The sequence below is a fragment of the Moschus berezovskii genome, chromosome 9 (assembly GCF_049115385.1).
Source record: "Moschus berezovskii isolate FMDL1 chromosome 9, NW_MosBer_1.0, whole genome shotgun sequence".
NCBI classification, from domain to species: Eukaryota; Metazoa; Chordata; class Mammalia; order Artiodactyla; family Moschidae; genus Moschus; species Moschus berezovskii.
In genome coordinates this window covers 44,278,692-44,291,350 of record NC_142468.1, presented here as the reverse complement: position 1 = coordinate 44,291,350, position 12,659 = coordinate 44,278,692, and the positions used below count along the sequence as shown (strand labels likewise).

Below are 12,659 nucleotides of genomic sequence, written 5' to 3'. Positions count from 1 at the left end.
TTAAGAAATTTTATTTTGGCTTTTTATTGTTTTTGATTGAGAAAAAAATAAGATTAAATTATTGAATTTTGCCTAATGTAATTAATCCTCTTACTTTTTTAAGGAATTGGTCAAGGTGTTCCTGTGGTGGCACTTATATTTGAGGGTGGGCCAAATGTTATCCTCACAGTTTTAGAATACCTTCAGGAAAGTCCTCCTGTTCCAGTCGTTGTATGTGAAGGAACAGGGAGAGCTGCAGATCTACTAGCATATATTCATAAGCAAACAGAAGAAGGAGGGTAAGTGTATGATTACAACATTTTTTTTAATAATTTCATGTAAAGAGGGCTGTGGGGGCTTCCTAAGTAGTGGAGTGGTAAAGAATCTGCCTGCCAGTTCAGGAGACAAACGACATGCAGGTTTGATCCCTGGGTCTGGAGTAGGAAGTGACAACCCACTCCAGTATTCTTACTGGAAAATTCCATGGACAGGGGAGCCTGATGGGCTACAGTCCATGGGGTCGCAAAGAGTAGGACACAACTGAGCACCCTTGCATAAAGAGGCTTTTGGCTTCTAGAATATTAAATTCATTTTGGTGTTTTATGAACATGAAAATACCTTCCTAAGTGATAAGGAAGAGGCCTGTCTGACACATTATTAGAATGAATTAAAATATAACAGTCTTTGTTGTGGACAATTTTGCACAATCTGTTAAATATACAGAGGCACATATCTTTTGACTTGATACTTTTATTTCTGGTAATTTTCCTACAGATGTACACATGTGAAGTAACTTACATAAAGTTATGCATTACAGTGTGGTTTGTAATAATAAAAGATTGGAATAATATAGAGCATATATCAAGGGGACTAGATAAATAACATGGTACATCTGCACAGTGGAATAGTTTGCAGTTATGTATGGTTTTAATCTGTTTAGTATACTTGAGAAGATTAACAATATGTATGTAGAAAAAGGAAAATGTACAGTAACATATATTATGGTGCCTTTTATGTGGGAGAAAAGCAGAATAATTGTGTGTATGGAAAGAGATCCTGGAAAGTTACACAGAGTAATAGTGTTTCTTGAGAGCAGTTGAGATGGAACGGACTGATGGAAGACAGTGAAAAGGACACTTTCACTATGAATTTTCACATCTTTATATTTTATATCAAACTTTTGAGCCATGTAAATATATTCCACTTTGAGAAAAAGAAATTAAAATGCAAATGTGCTGATATTTAACACATTTTGGTGAAATACTGCTTTACACATCAGAATATCTTAAAATTATACAAAATCTTATAGAATGTGAGTACTGATCTTAACCCATGCCTTGTAAAAAAAATAGTTGGAAATAATTCAAAGAGAAATATCACTTCATTTTCCATTTTTCACCCTTTTGATTTGCAGTGGGAGTCTAATGAAGCAGATTTCACTCACGGTCGAGTATTTAATTTTTTTTCCCAAGTACTTAATACAGTACCTTTAAATGCCTTGCCTGTCCACCAGTACTTGATGATACTAGATTCTTCAAATTACGGAATTTGAAATCAGTGGATTAAGTTGTGTTTCCTCTTACTTCAGGAATCTTCCTGATGCAGCAGAGCCCGATATTATTTCAACTATCAAAAAAACGTTTAACTTTGGCCAGAGTGAAGCAGTTCATTTATTTCAAACATTAATGGAATGTATGAAAAGAAAGGAGCTCGTAAGTAGATTTCATCAGAATAAGCCTTTTTATTTCATTCAGAGCACATTCTAAACTAGAGAAATACTTTAAAAAAAATTAATTTTTGGCCACCCCTGTGGCTTGTGGGATCTTAGTTTCCCAACCAGGAATTGAACCCAGGCCCTTGGCCATGAAAGCATGGAGTCCTAACCACTGGACTATAGGGAGAATTCTCATTTAGAAAAATATTAAAGGTTTGAATATACTTGAATTTTATTTGGTAAATGATACAGATTCTTAATTTTCTGGATTTTTATTATAATGGAATTATTTCCAACCCCCCAAAATTGTATATGCCATGTAGTTTGAAATTACTTTGTGATTTATGTGTCATTTATTTGCTTTATGCCTTAGCTTTTAAAATGTAAATGCATAATATTATGGATTAATCTTTAAATAGATCACTGTTTTCCACATTGGATCAGATGAACATCAAGATATAGATGTAGCAATACTTACTGCACTGCTTAAAGGTAAGGTTTAAAATTTATTTAAGTCTTTCATTTACAGTCTTTTAAAATAAATTAGGGTTTTTTAATTTGAGAATTAAATTTTTCAATAATTTTTCTTTGTAAAAGACATAGCAGTCACTTTCTGTGACAGTAAATTCGCTTTTGTCTTTATATTATGTAATTTTTTAAAAAATTCAAGCTAGGATTTATGCCATCAGGCCTGTAATCTTGTTAAGGATGTATAAAATGTGTCACATTTTTAATTGGCTGAAAAATAAGTGTTTAATAAGGTATTAATTGTTGGAAATTAAAGATAGCATTCTTAAATGTGCGATTTTTATTAGGAAGGAAAGTTTGAAAAGAAAACTTGTATCTTCTAGGACTGAAGGGTTATTATACATTCATTTGAATTGTTTTTCTCTCATTATCTTTCCAAAGGCATCCAACTGATAAACAGTATAATAGTGAGATATCTTTTCAAGAATTAGAAACTAAAATGTTGTTCCATCTAAATACCTGACAGTATGGAATGAGGTAGCAGAAGCAGAGGAAGAGGGTGTTGTCTTATCATTCACAAGAATTTTGCAATTGTTAGGCCATAATAAATTGCCAATAGATCAAACATTTAAAAAATAATAATATAAATATAACATGTTTACATCATCTAAGATGACCAACCTAGATAGCATATTAAAAAGCAGAGACATTACTTTGCCAACCAAGGTCCGTCTAGTCAAGGCTGTGGTTTTTCCCGTGGTCATGTATGGATGTGAGAGTTGGACTGTGAAGAAAGCTGATCGCCAAAGAATTGATGCTTTTGAACTGTGGTGCTGGAGAAGACTCTTGAGAGTCCCTTGGACTGCAACAGATCCAACCAGTCCATTCTAAAGGAGATCAATCCTGGTAGTTCATTGGAAGGACTGATCCTAAAGCTGAAACTCTAATACTTTGGCCACCTCATGCGACGAGTTGACTCACTGGAAAAGACTCTGATGCTGGGAGTGATTGTGGGTGGGAGGAGACGGGGATGACAGAGAATGAGATGGCTGGATGGCATCACCGATTCGATGGACATGTGTTTGAGTGAGCTCCGGGGATTGGTGATGGACAGGGAGGCCTGGCATGCTGTGATTCATGGGGTCGCAAAGAGTTGGACACGACTGAGCAACTGAAAGAAAGAAGAAGAAGAAAGATCATAAGTAATAGGAGGCCTGGAAACCAAAAAGGGAAAGGTCAATAAATGTGATTTCATATGTATAAAAAATAATAAGAGAACACTAATATTTGCTATATATATCTTTCTGTGAACTAGCTACTCTGCTTTAGTAGTTTATGTTGTTTACTCTTGCAACAGCCCTAAGAGTCAGATTTCCTATTTTCCTCATTTTATAGATGAGATAACGAAGAACAGGAATGTGGAGAGATCACTAGAAGGTGTTAAAAATTAGTGATAAGCAGATGAATAGTCCCTGGAAAAATGACTCCGAATTTATATAATAGATATTAGCAGAAATGTGGAAATTTGGAAATGACAGATGTTAAAACAAAGAAACCCTATAAATTGGGGGTGGGGGGGAAGCTTTTTATCCTCCTACTGGGTATTTGTATACTCCTGATGGATGGTATAACATTTCTGGAATTTATTTTGGCAGTGTATCAAAAACTTTATATATATCCTTCTACATAGCAGTTTGACTTCTATAAATTCATCCTGTTAAACATGTGCACAAAAATGTACTTGCCAAAAAATTCAAATAAGTTAATTGAACTTGTCAACTGTTTTCTTTATTCAATTAGGCACTAATGCATCTGCATTTGACCAGCTCATCCTTACACTGGCTTGGGATAGAGTTGACATTGCCAAAAATCATGTTTTTGTTTATGGACAGCAGTGGCTGGTATGTAAATAATGTATATGAGCAATGTAATTAAGCTAAATTATAACACAGTGTTTGCTGAAACTGTGACCTGACTTGACATTTTACTTGTCAGCCAAAAGTTCAAAATTAGTGTAACTAAACACTTCTGCAGCATCCAGATCCATTTAGAATTTAGTAAGTTCCATTTTCCTCTTGATAAAAACTGTGTTTTTTAATAAGGTATAGATCTCTAAAAATTCTATAACTTGCATCTATGTTTGTCAGGAATGTTTTCCTGCAATTGCCTTTTCTTGTGGCGTCCTTGTCTAATTTTGGGCTCAGAGTAATGTTGGGCTCATAAGATAAATTTGGAAGAATTTGAGGATTGGTATTAATTCTTCTTTGAATGTTTGGTATAATTTACCAGTGAAGCTGTCTTGTCCTTATTCCTAATTAGTCTGTTCACAATTGCTATTTCATCATGATTCAGTTTTGGTAAGTTTATGTTTCTAGGAATTTAACTGTTTCTTCTAGGTTGTCCAGTTTTTTGGCATATAATTTTTATGTTAACCTCTTATGTTTCTTTATATCTCTGGTATCATTTGTAACATCTTTCATTTTTTATTTATTTGAGTCCTCTGTTTTTCTTCTTGAGTCTAGCTAAAGGCTTGTCAATTTATTTTTTTTATTGGAATTATAATTACACTGTTGTGTCAGTGGAAGCTATACAACAAAGAGAATTAGCCATTATGCACACATATACCTCCTCCCTCTTGAGCCTCTCTCCCACTCCCCCCATCCCATCCCTCTAGGTCATGACAGAGCACCAAGCTGAGCTCCCCGTGGTATTCAGCAGTCCCACTACCTATCTGTTTTACACATGGTAATGTATATTTTTTTAATTGGAAAGTTATGACCAACCTAGATAGCATATTAAAAAGCAGAGACATTACTTTGCCAACCAAGGTCCGTCTAGTCAAGGCTATGATTTTTCCCGTGGTCATGTATGGATGTGAGAGTTGGACTATGAAGAAAGCTGATCGCCAAAGAATTGATGCTTTTGAACTGTGGTGTTGGAGAAGACTATTGAGAGTCCCTTGGACTGCAACAGATCCAACCAGTCCATTCTAAAGGAAATCAATCCGGGATATTCATTGGAAGGACTGATGCTAAAGTTGAAACTCCAATACTTTGGCCACCTCATGTGATGAGTTGACTCATTGGAAAAGACTCTGATACTGGGAGGGATTGAGGGCAGGAGGAGAAGGGGACGACAGAGAATGAGATGGCTGGATGGCATCACCAACTCAATGAACATGAGTTTGAGTGAACTCTGGGAGTTGGTGATGGACAGGGAGGCCTGACGTGCTGTGGTTCATGGGGTTGCAAAGAGTCGAACACGACTGAGAGACTGAACTGAACTGAATGTATATTTTTCAGTGCCACACTCCAAAATTCGTCCCACCTTCTCTTCCCTCTGTGTTCACACATGTCTCTTTTCTACATTTGTGCCTCTATTCCTGCCCTGCAAATAGGTTCATCTGTACCAGTTTTCTAGATTCCTTATATATATGTTAATATACAGTATTTGTTTTTTGACTGATTTCACTCTGTATGACAGACTCTAGGTTGATTCACCTTACTAGAAATGACTCAATTCCATTCCTTTTTATGGCTGAGTAATATTTCACCATATATATATAGCACATCTTTTTTATCCATTCATCTGTCGATGGACATTTAGGTTGCCTCCATGTCTTGGCTGTTTCATATAATGCTGCAATGAGCATTGGGGTACAAATGTCTATTTGAATTATGATTTTTCTCTCAGTATATGCCCAGTAGTGGTATTGCTGAATCATATGGTGGTTCTATTTTCAGTTTTTTAAGGAATCTCCGTACTATTCTCCATCATGGCTGTATCAGTTTACATTACCACCAACAGTGCAAGAGGGTTCCCTTTTCTTCACACCGTCTCTAGCATTTATTGGTGGTAGATTTCTTGATGATGGTCATTGTGACTGGTTGAGAGGATACTTCATTGTAGTTTTGATGTGCATTTCCCTAATAATTGGCTTTTCAGGTGACACAGTGGTAAAGAATCTGCCTGCCAGTGCAGGAGATGCAGGTTCAATCTCTGGGTTTTCAAGATCTCCTGAAGGAGAAAATGGCAACCCCAGACAGAGGAGTTTGGCAGTCTATAGGGTCGCAGAATCAGAGACAATGGAGCATACATGCACAGTTGCTTTGTTTGCAGTTATTTTCCTCCATTCTGAGGGTTGTTTTTTTGTTTTTATGGTTTCCTTTGCTATACAAAAGCTTTTAAGTTCCAAATGTTTGGGCTTTCAATTTTATCTTTTCGAAGAACAAGCCCTAGTTTCATTATAGTTGTCTTTTCAATCTGTTTCATTTATATCTGTCTAATCTTTGTTACTTTCTTCCATCTGCTGACTTTGGATATCATTTATTCTTTTCTGTTCTGGTCTCTTGAAGTATAAAGTTATGTTATTTGAGACATTTTTTGTTTTATCACTGTGAACTTTGTTTAGAATTACTTTTGCTGTATACCATAAATTTTTGGTATGTCATATTTTCAATTTTGTTTGTCTCAAGGTATTTTTTTATTTCTATTTTGATTTTTTCTTTGACCCATTTCTTGTTGAGTAGTATGTTGTTTGATCTTTACACATTTTAAAATTTTCCAGTTTTCTTTGTCTGATTAATTTCTAGTTTCATACTATTGTGGCCAGAAAAGATGCTTGATATGATTTCATTTTTCTTAAACTTATTAAGGCATGTTTTGTGGCTTAACATTGTCTGTCCTATAAAATTTTCTATGTACACTGTAGAAGAATGTGTATTTGTTGCTTTTAGGAAGGAACTTTCTGTATATCTGTATTAAATTCTTGAGTCTGTTTTGTCATTTAAGGCTTGTGATTTCGTACTGATTTTCTATCTGAATGATCTATCCATTTATGTAAGTGGCTATTATTTTGTATTGCTGTCTGTTTCTTCCTTTAAGTCTGTTACTATTTGCTTTATGCATTTAGATGCTTCCGTGTTAGGTACAAAAATATTTACAAATGTTGTATCTTCTTGTTGAATTGACCACTTTAACATTGTGTAGCATCCATCTTTGTTTCTTATTACAGTCTTTTTTAAAACTCTCCTCTGTCTGATATAGGTAAGCTTTTGTTTGGTTTCCATTTGCATGGAATATCCTTTTCCATTTCTTTACTTTCAGTCTGTTTGCTTGTCTTTACATCTAAAATGAGTCTGTTATAGACAGCATGTAGATAGGGTCTTAACATTTTTATTCATTTAGCTACTCTTTGTCTTTGAATCGTTGAAGTTAATCTATTTACATTTAAAATAATTATTATAAGTATGTACTTACTGACATTTTGTTTACTGTTTTCTGGCGTCTTTGTAATTCCTCTCTGTTCCTTTTTTTTCCTCTTGCTCTCCTTTTGTAGTTTGATGACTTTCTTTAATGATAGGTTTATATTCCTTTCTCTTAATCTTTTACCTATTTACTGTAGATTTTTGCTTTGTGGTTACCATGAGAGTTACAGATAATAACTTACATATCTTAACAGTCTGTTTTATGTTAATAACCACTTCTTTGATCCCATTCTAAATCTTAACATTTTCATATTACCCTTCCTGTTTTGTTCTTCATGTCACATTTTACATCTTTTTACTGTGTTTCTCTTAACTAGTTACTGTAATCATGGCTGTTTTTACTACTTTTGTCTTTTAACCTTTATTCTAACTTCATAAGTGATTAATTTACTACTTTTACTATATATTTACCTTTCCATTGAGATTTATTCTTTCATATGTTTTCTTATTACTAAGTACCACCTTTTCTTTTCAGCTTAAAGGAACTCCTTTAACATTTCTTGAAAGGCTGGTTTAGTGGTGATAGACCCCTTTATTTTTCACTAGTTTGGAAAAGTCTTTCTCTCCTTCAATTTAGATTAAGAATTTTTGCCAAGTCTCAATGGCAAGCCACTCCAGTACTCTTGCCTAGAAAATCCCATGGATGGAGGAACCTGGTAGGCTGCAGTCCGTGGGGTCGCTAAGGGTCGGACACGACTGAGCGACTTCACTTTCACTTTTCACTTTCCACTTTCACACATTGGAGAAGGAAATGGCAACCCACTCCAGTGTTCTTGCCTGGAGAATCCCAGGGACAGGGTAGCCTGGTGGGCTTCCGTCTATGGGGTCACACAGAGTCGGACACGACTGAAGTGACTTAGCAGCAGCAGAGTATTCTTCATTGGAAGTTTTTTTTTTCAGTTCTTTGAATATATCATGCCGCTCCCATCTAGCCTGCAGAGTTTCTGCTGAAAAATCTTCTGATAGTCTTATGGAGGTTCCCTTGTTTGTTACAAGTTGTTTTTCTCTTATTGCTTATAATATCCTCTCCTCATCTTTAACTTTTGGCATTTCAGTTATGTATCTCTATGAAGGTCTCTATTAGTTTCAGTTCAGTCGCTCAGTCATATCTGACTCTTTGCAACCCCATGAACCGCAGCACGCCAGGCCTCCCTGTCCATCACCAACTCCCAGAGTCCACTCAAACCCATGTCCATTGAGTCGGTGATGCCATCCAACCATCTCATCCTCTGTCGTCCCCTTATCCTCCTGCCCTCAGTCTTTCCCAGCATCAGGGTCTTTTCAAATGAGTCAGCTCTCCGCATCAGGTGGCCAAAGTATTGGAGTTTCAGCTTCAACATTAGTCCCTCCAATGAACATCCAGGACTGATCTCCTTTAGGATGGACTGATTGGATCTCCTTGCAGTTCACCTTATTTGGAACTCTCTGAACTTTCTGTATCTGGATGTCTGTTTTCTTCTGATATTAGAGACATTTCAGTCATTATTTCTTCAAACATGATTTCTACCCCATTTGTGTCTCTCTTTTTCTGAGAAACTTAAAATGTTAGTCCATTTGATATTGTACCGTAAGTTTCTTAAGCTAACTTAACTTTTTGAAAAATTCTTTTTGCTACTCTGGGTGAATTCTACTGCTTTATCTCCAAGTTGACTGATCCCTTTCTTCTGCTTCATCTAGTCTGCTGTTGAACCCTGTTAGTGTATTTTTCAGTTCAGTCTTTTATTCTTCAGTTCTTTGACTTCTGGTTGATGCAGTCCTAGATTTTCCATCTCTTCACTGAAGTTCTTGCTGTGTTCATTGTTCTCCACAGTTTGGTAAGCATCTTTATAATAATTACTTGGAACTCTTTCTCAAGTAAATTCCTCACCTCCATTTCATTGTTTTTTCTTACTCTTTCATTTGGAACATATTTCTCTGTTTTACTTGACTCTGTACTGGTTTCTATACAGTAGATAAAATAACCATCTCTTTTAATTGTGGTGTTTTCTTTTTTTTGTCATGTGGTGTGTGCAGAATCTTAGTTTCCTACCCAGGAATCCAACCCACACCACTGGAAGCATGGCATCTTAATCACTGGACTGCCAGGGAAATCCCCCAGCTATTCTAGTGTTGAAGAGGTGGTCTTGTGTAGGGGATGAACCTTGTCCGTCAACGTTGCCCCAGCTTTTTGTTCTGTCTCAAACATTTCTGCTTCTTTAAGCAGTGTATTATATTTTTATTAGCTCCCAGTAGTTGAGAATGTGCCAGTACCTTTTAGTGTCCCTAAGGGGAGTGGTTTAGCATCCAGATTCAGACTGATGGAACCCAGCTGCTCAGACAACAACTTTTGAGAGAAGATCTTAGAAAACTGAATTCAACAATATACTGTAATCAGGTGGGATTTATTCTGGAGATCTACAAATCAGTCAGCGTGATATATCACAAAAAATGAGTGATAAGGGCTTCCCTGGTGGCTCAGTGGTAAAGAATCTACCTGCCTGTAGAAGAGATACAGGTTCGATCTGTGATCTGGGAAGATCCCACAACTAAACCCATGCATCACGACTATTGAGTTTGTACCCTCAAGCTCGGAATCATAACTACTGAGCCCATGTACCACAGCTATTGAAGCCCCATGTTCCCCAGAGCCTGTGCTCTTCAACAAGAGAAGTCACCACAATGAGAAGCCCACAAACTACAATTAGAGAGTAGCCCCCACTCGCCACAACTGAAGAAAAGCCCATGCAACAGTGATGACCCAGCACAGCCAAAAATAAGTAAAATTACCTTAAAAAGAAAGTGAAAGATAAAAATTGTGTAATCAATTCAATAGATGCAGAAAAAGTATTTCACATAATTCTATATCTATTTATGATAAAGACTCAACAGAGTAGGTATGGAGAGAATGACCTTCAATATAATAAAGACATATATGACAAACCTACAGCGAACATCATACTCAATGATGAAAAATTGAAAGCTTTTCCTCTAAGATAAGGAATAAAACACTCTTGCTGCTTTTATTGAGCATAGTGTTGGAAGCCCTCACTATAGCAGTCAGGCAAGAAAAAGTAAGAAAAGGCATATAAGTTGGAAAAGAAGTAAAATTGTCACTCTTTGCTGATGACATGATACCGTATATAGAAAACCTAAGGACTTCATCAAAAAACTGTTAGAACTAGTGAGTTCAGCAAAGTTGCAGGATACAAAATCAATACGGATAAATCTATTGTGTGAAATGCTGGACTGGATGAAGCACAAGCTGGAATCAAGATTGCCAGGAGAAATACCAATAACCTCAGATATGTAGATGACATCACCCTTATGGTAGAAAGCAAAGAGGAACTAAAGAGCCTCTTGATGAAAGTGAAAGAGAAGAGTGAAAAAGTTGACTTAAAGCTCAACATTCAGAAAACTAAGATCATGGCATCCAGTCCCATCACTTCATGGAAAATAGGGAAACAATGGAAACAGTGAGAGGCTTTATTTGGGGGGGCTCCAAAATGATTGCAGATGGTGACTATAACTGTGAAATTAAAAGATGCTTGCTCCTTGGAAGAAAAGTTATGACCAACCTAAACAGCATATTAAAAAGCAGAGACATTACTTTGCCAACAAAGGTCTGTCTAGTCAAAGCTATGGTTTTTCCGGTAGTTATGTATGGATGTGAGAGTTGAACTATAAAGAAAGCTGATCGCCGAAGAATTGATGCTTTTGAGCTGTGGTGTTGGAGAAGACTCTTGAGAGTCCCTTGGACTGCAGGGAGAACCAGTCCATCCTAAAGGAAATCAGTCCTGAATATTCATTGGAAGGACTGATGTTGAAGCTGAAACTCCAATACTTTGGCTACCTGATGCGAAGAACCGACTAGGAAAGACCCTGATGTTGGGAAAGATTGAAGATGGGAGGAGAAGGGGATGACAGGTTGAGTTGGTTGGATGGCATCACTGACTCAATGGACACGACTTTGAGTAACCTCTGGGAGTTGGTGATGGACAGGTAAGCCTGGCATGCTGCAGTCCATGGGGTCACAAAGAATCGGACACGACTGAGCGACTGAACTGACTGAACTGATTGTGTAAAAATCTCATTCGCAATTGTATCAAAAAGAATAAATTACCTAGGAATAAATTCAGCCAATTTACCTCAATAAATTTGAGGTAAGACTACCTCAAACAAAAAATGTTCTGCACAACAAAAGAAGCCATCAACACAATGAAAAGGCAGCCTACTCACTGGAAGAACATATTTACAAATCATAGATCTGATAAGTGACTAATATCCACAATACATAAGGGACAGCAAAAACAAACTAAAGATAAAAATCAAACAAAACCAAAAAACCCAACTGAAAAATGGAGAGAAAATCTGAATAGATATTTTTCCAAAGAAAGCATGCAAATAGCCAATATGTTCATGAAAAGATGCTCAGCATTATTAATCATTAGGGGAATGCATATCAAAACCACAATGAACTATCACTTCACACCTGTTAGAGTAGCTATTATTAAACAGATTTTAAAAAGATAAATAACGTGTTGATGAGGATGTGGAGAAAGGGAAATGCTTGTGCACAGTTGTTGCAGCTACTATGAAAAATATCATGGAGGTTCCTCCAAAAATAATTGAGCTACCATATCCAGTAATTTCACTTCTGGGTATTTAGCTGAAGAAAAAGAACAAAAAGATACCTGCACTCTCATGTTCATTGCAGCAGTGTTTAAACAGTCAGAATAAGGAAACACTTAAGTGTCCATCAGTAAATGAAAGGATTAAGAAATCGCATGTGTGTGTGTGTGTATAAAGGAATATTACCCTGTTGTTAAAGAGAGATGGAATCTTACCATTTGCAGCATGGATGGACCCTGAGGGCATTATGCTAAGTGAAATAAGTCAGAGAAAGACAAATACTGTCTGATGTCTCTTATGATAATGGATTATATATGGAATTAAAAAAAAAAAAGCTCATGGATACAGAGACCAGATTGGCAGTTGCCAGAGGCAGATGTAGGTGGGGGGCAAAATGGGTGAAATTGATTCAAAGGTTAAAAAGAAAAAGAGAAAGTGTTCTTTGTACAAGAAAACTCACTATAGTGTTTTCTTGAATGTTTAGACCACTTTCTTCTGCAGCCTTCTCCATCTTAAGTAAGTAGCACAACAGCGTCCCACTTCTGAGACAAGAAAGTTTAATTTTTAACTTTTCTGTTAAAACAATTCCTTTGGTAAATCTTTCATCTATTTTCCCATTTTAT

At 36.4% G+C, this 12,659-nt stretch overlaps 1 protein-coding gene across 1 annotated transcript in view; it reads left to right on the top strand.

The window, feature by feature from the left end:
• The window catches only part of TRPM7 (transient receptor potential cation channel subfamily M member 7), a 104,976-nt gene that overhangs the window by 31,095 nt on the left and 61,222 nt on the right, over positions 1 to 12,659 (top strand). Inside the window, exons 8-11 of the mRNA XM_055437479.2 lie at positions 104 to 278; positions 1,568 to 1,691; positions 2,113 to 2,185; positions 3,962 to 4,062. Coding sequence (XP_055293454.1) covers positions 104 to 278; positions 1,568 to 1,691; positions 2,113 to 2,185; positions 3,962 to 4,062 — 473 coding nt within the window. The remainder of the gene's footprint in view (positions 1 to 103; positions 279 to 1,567; positions 1,692 to 2,112; positions 2,186 to 3,961; positions 4,063 to 12,659) is intronic.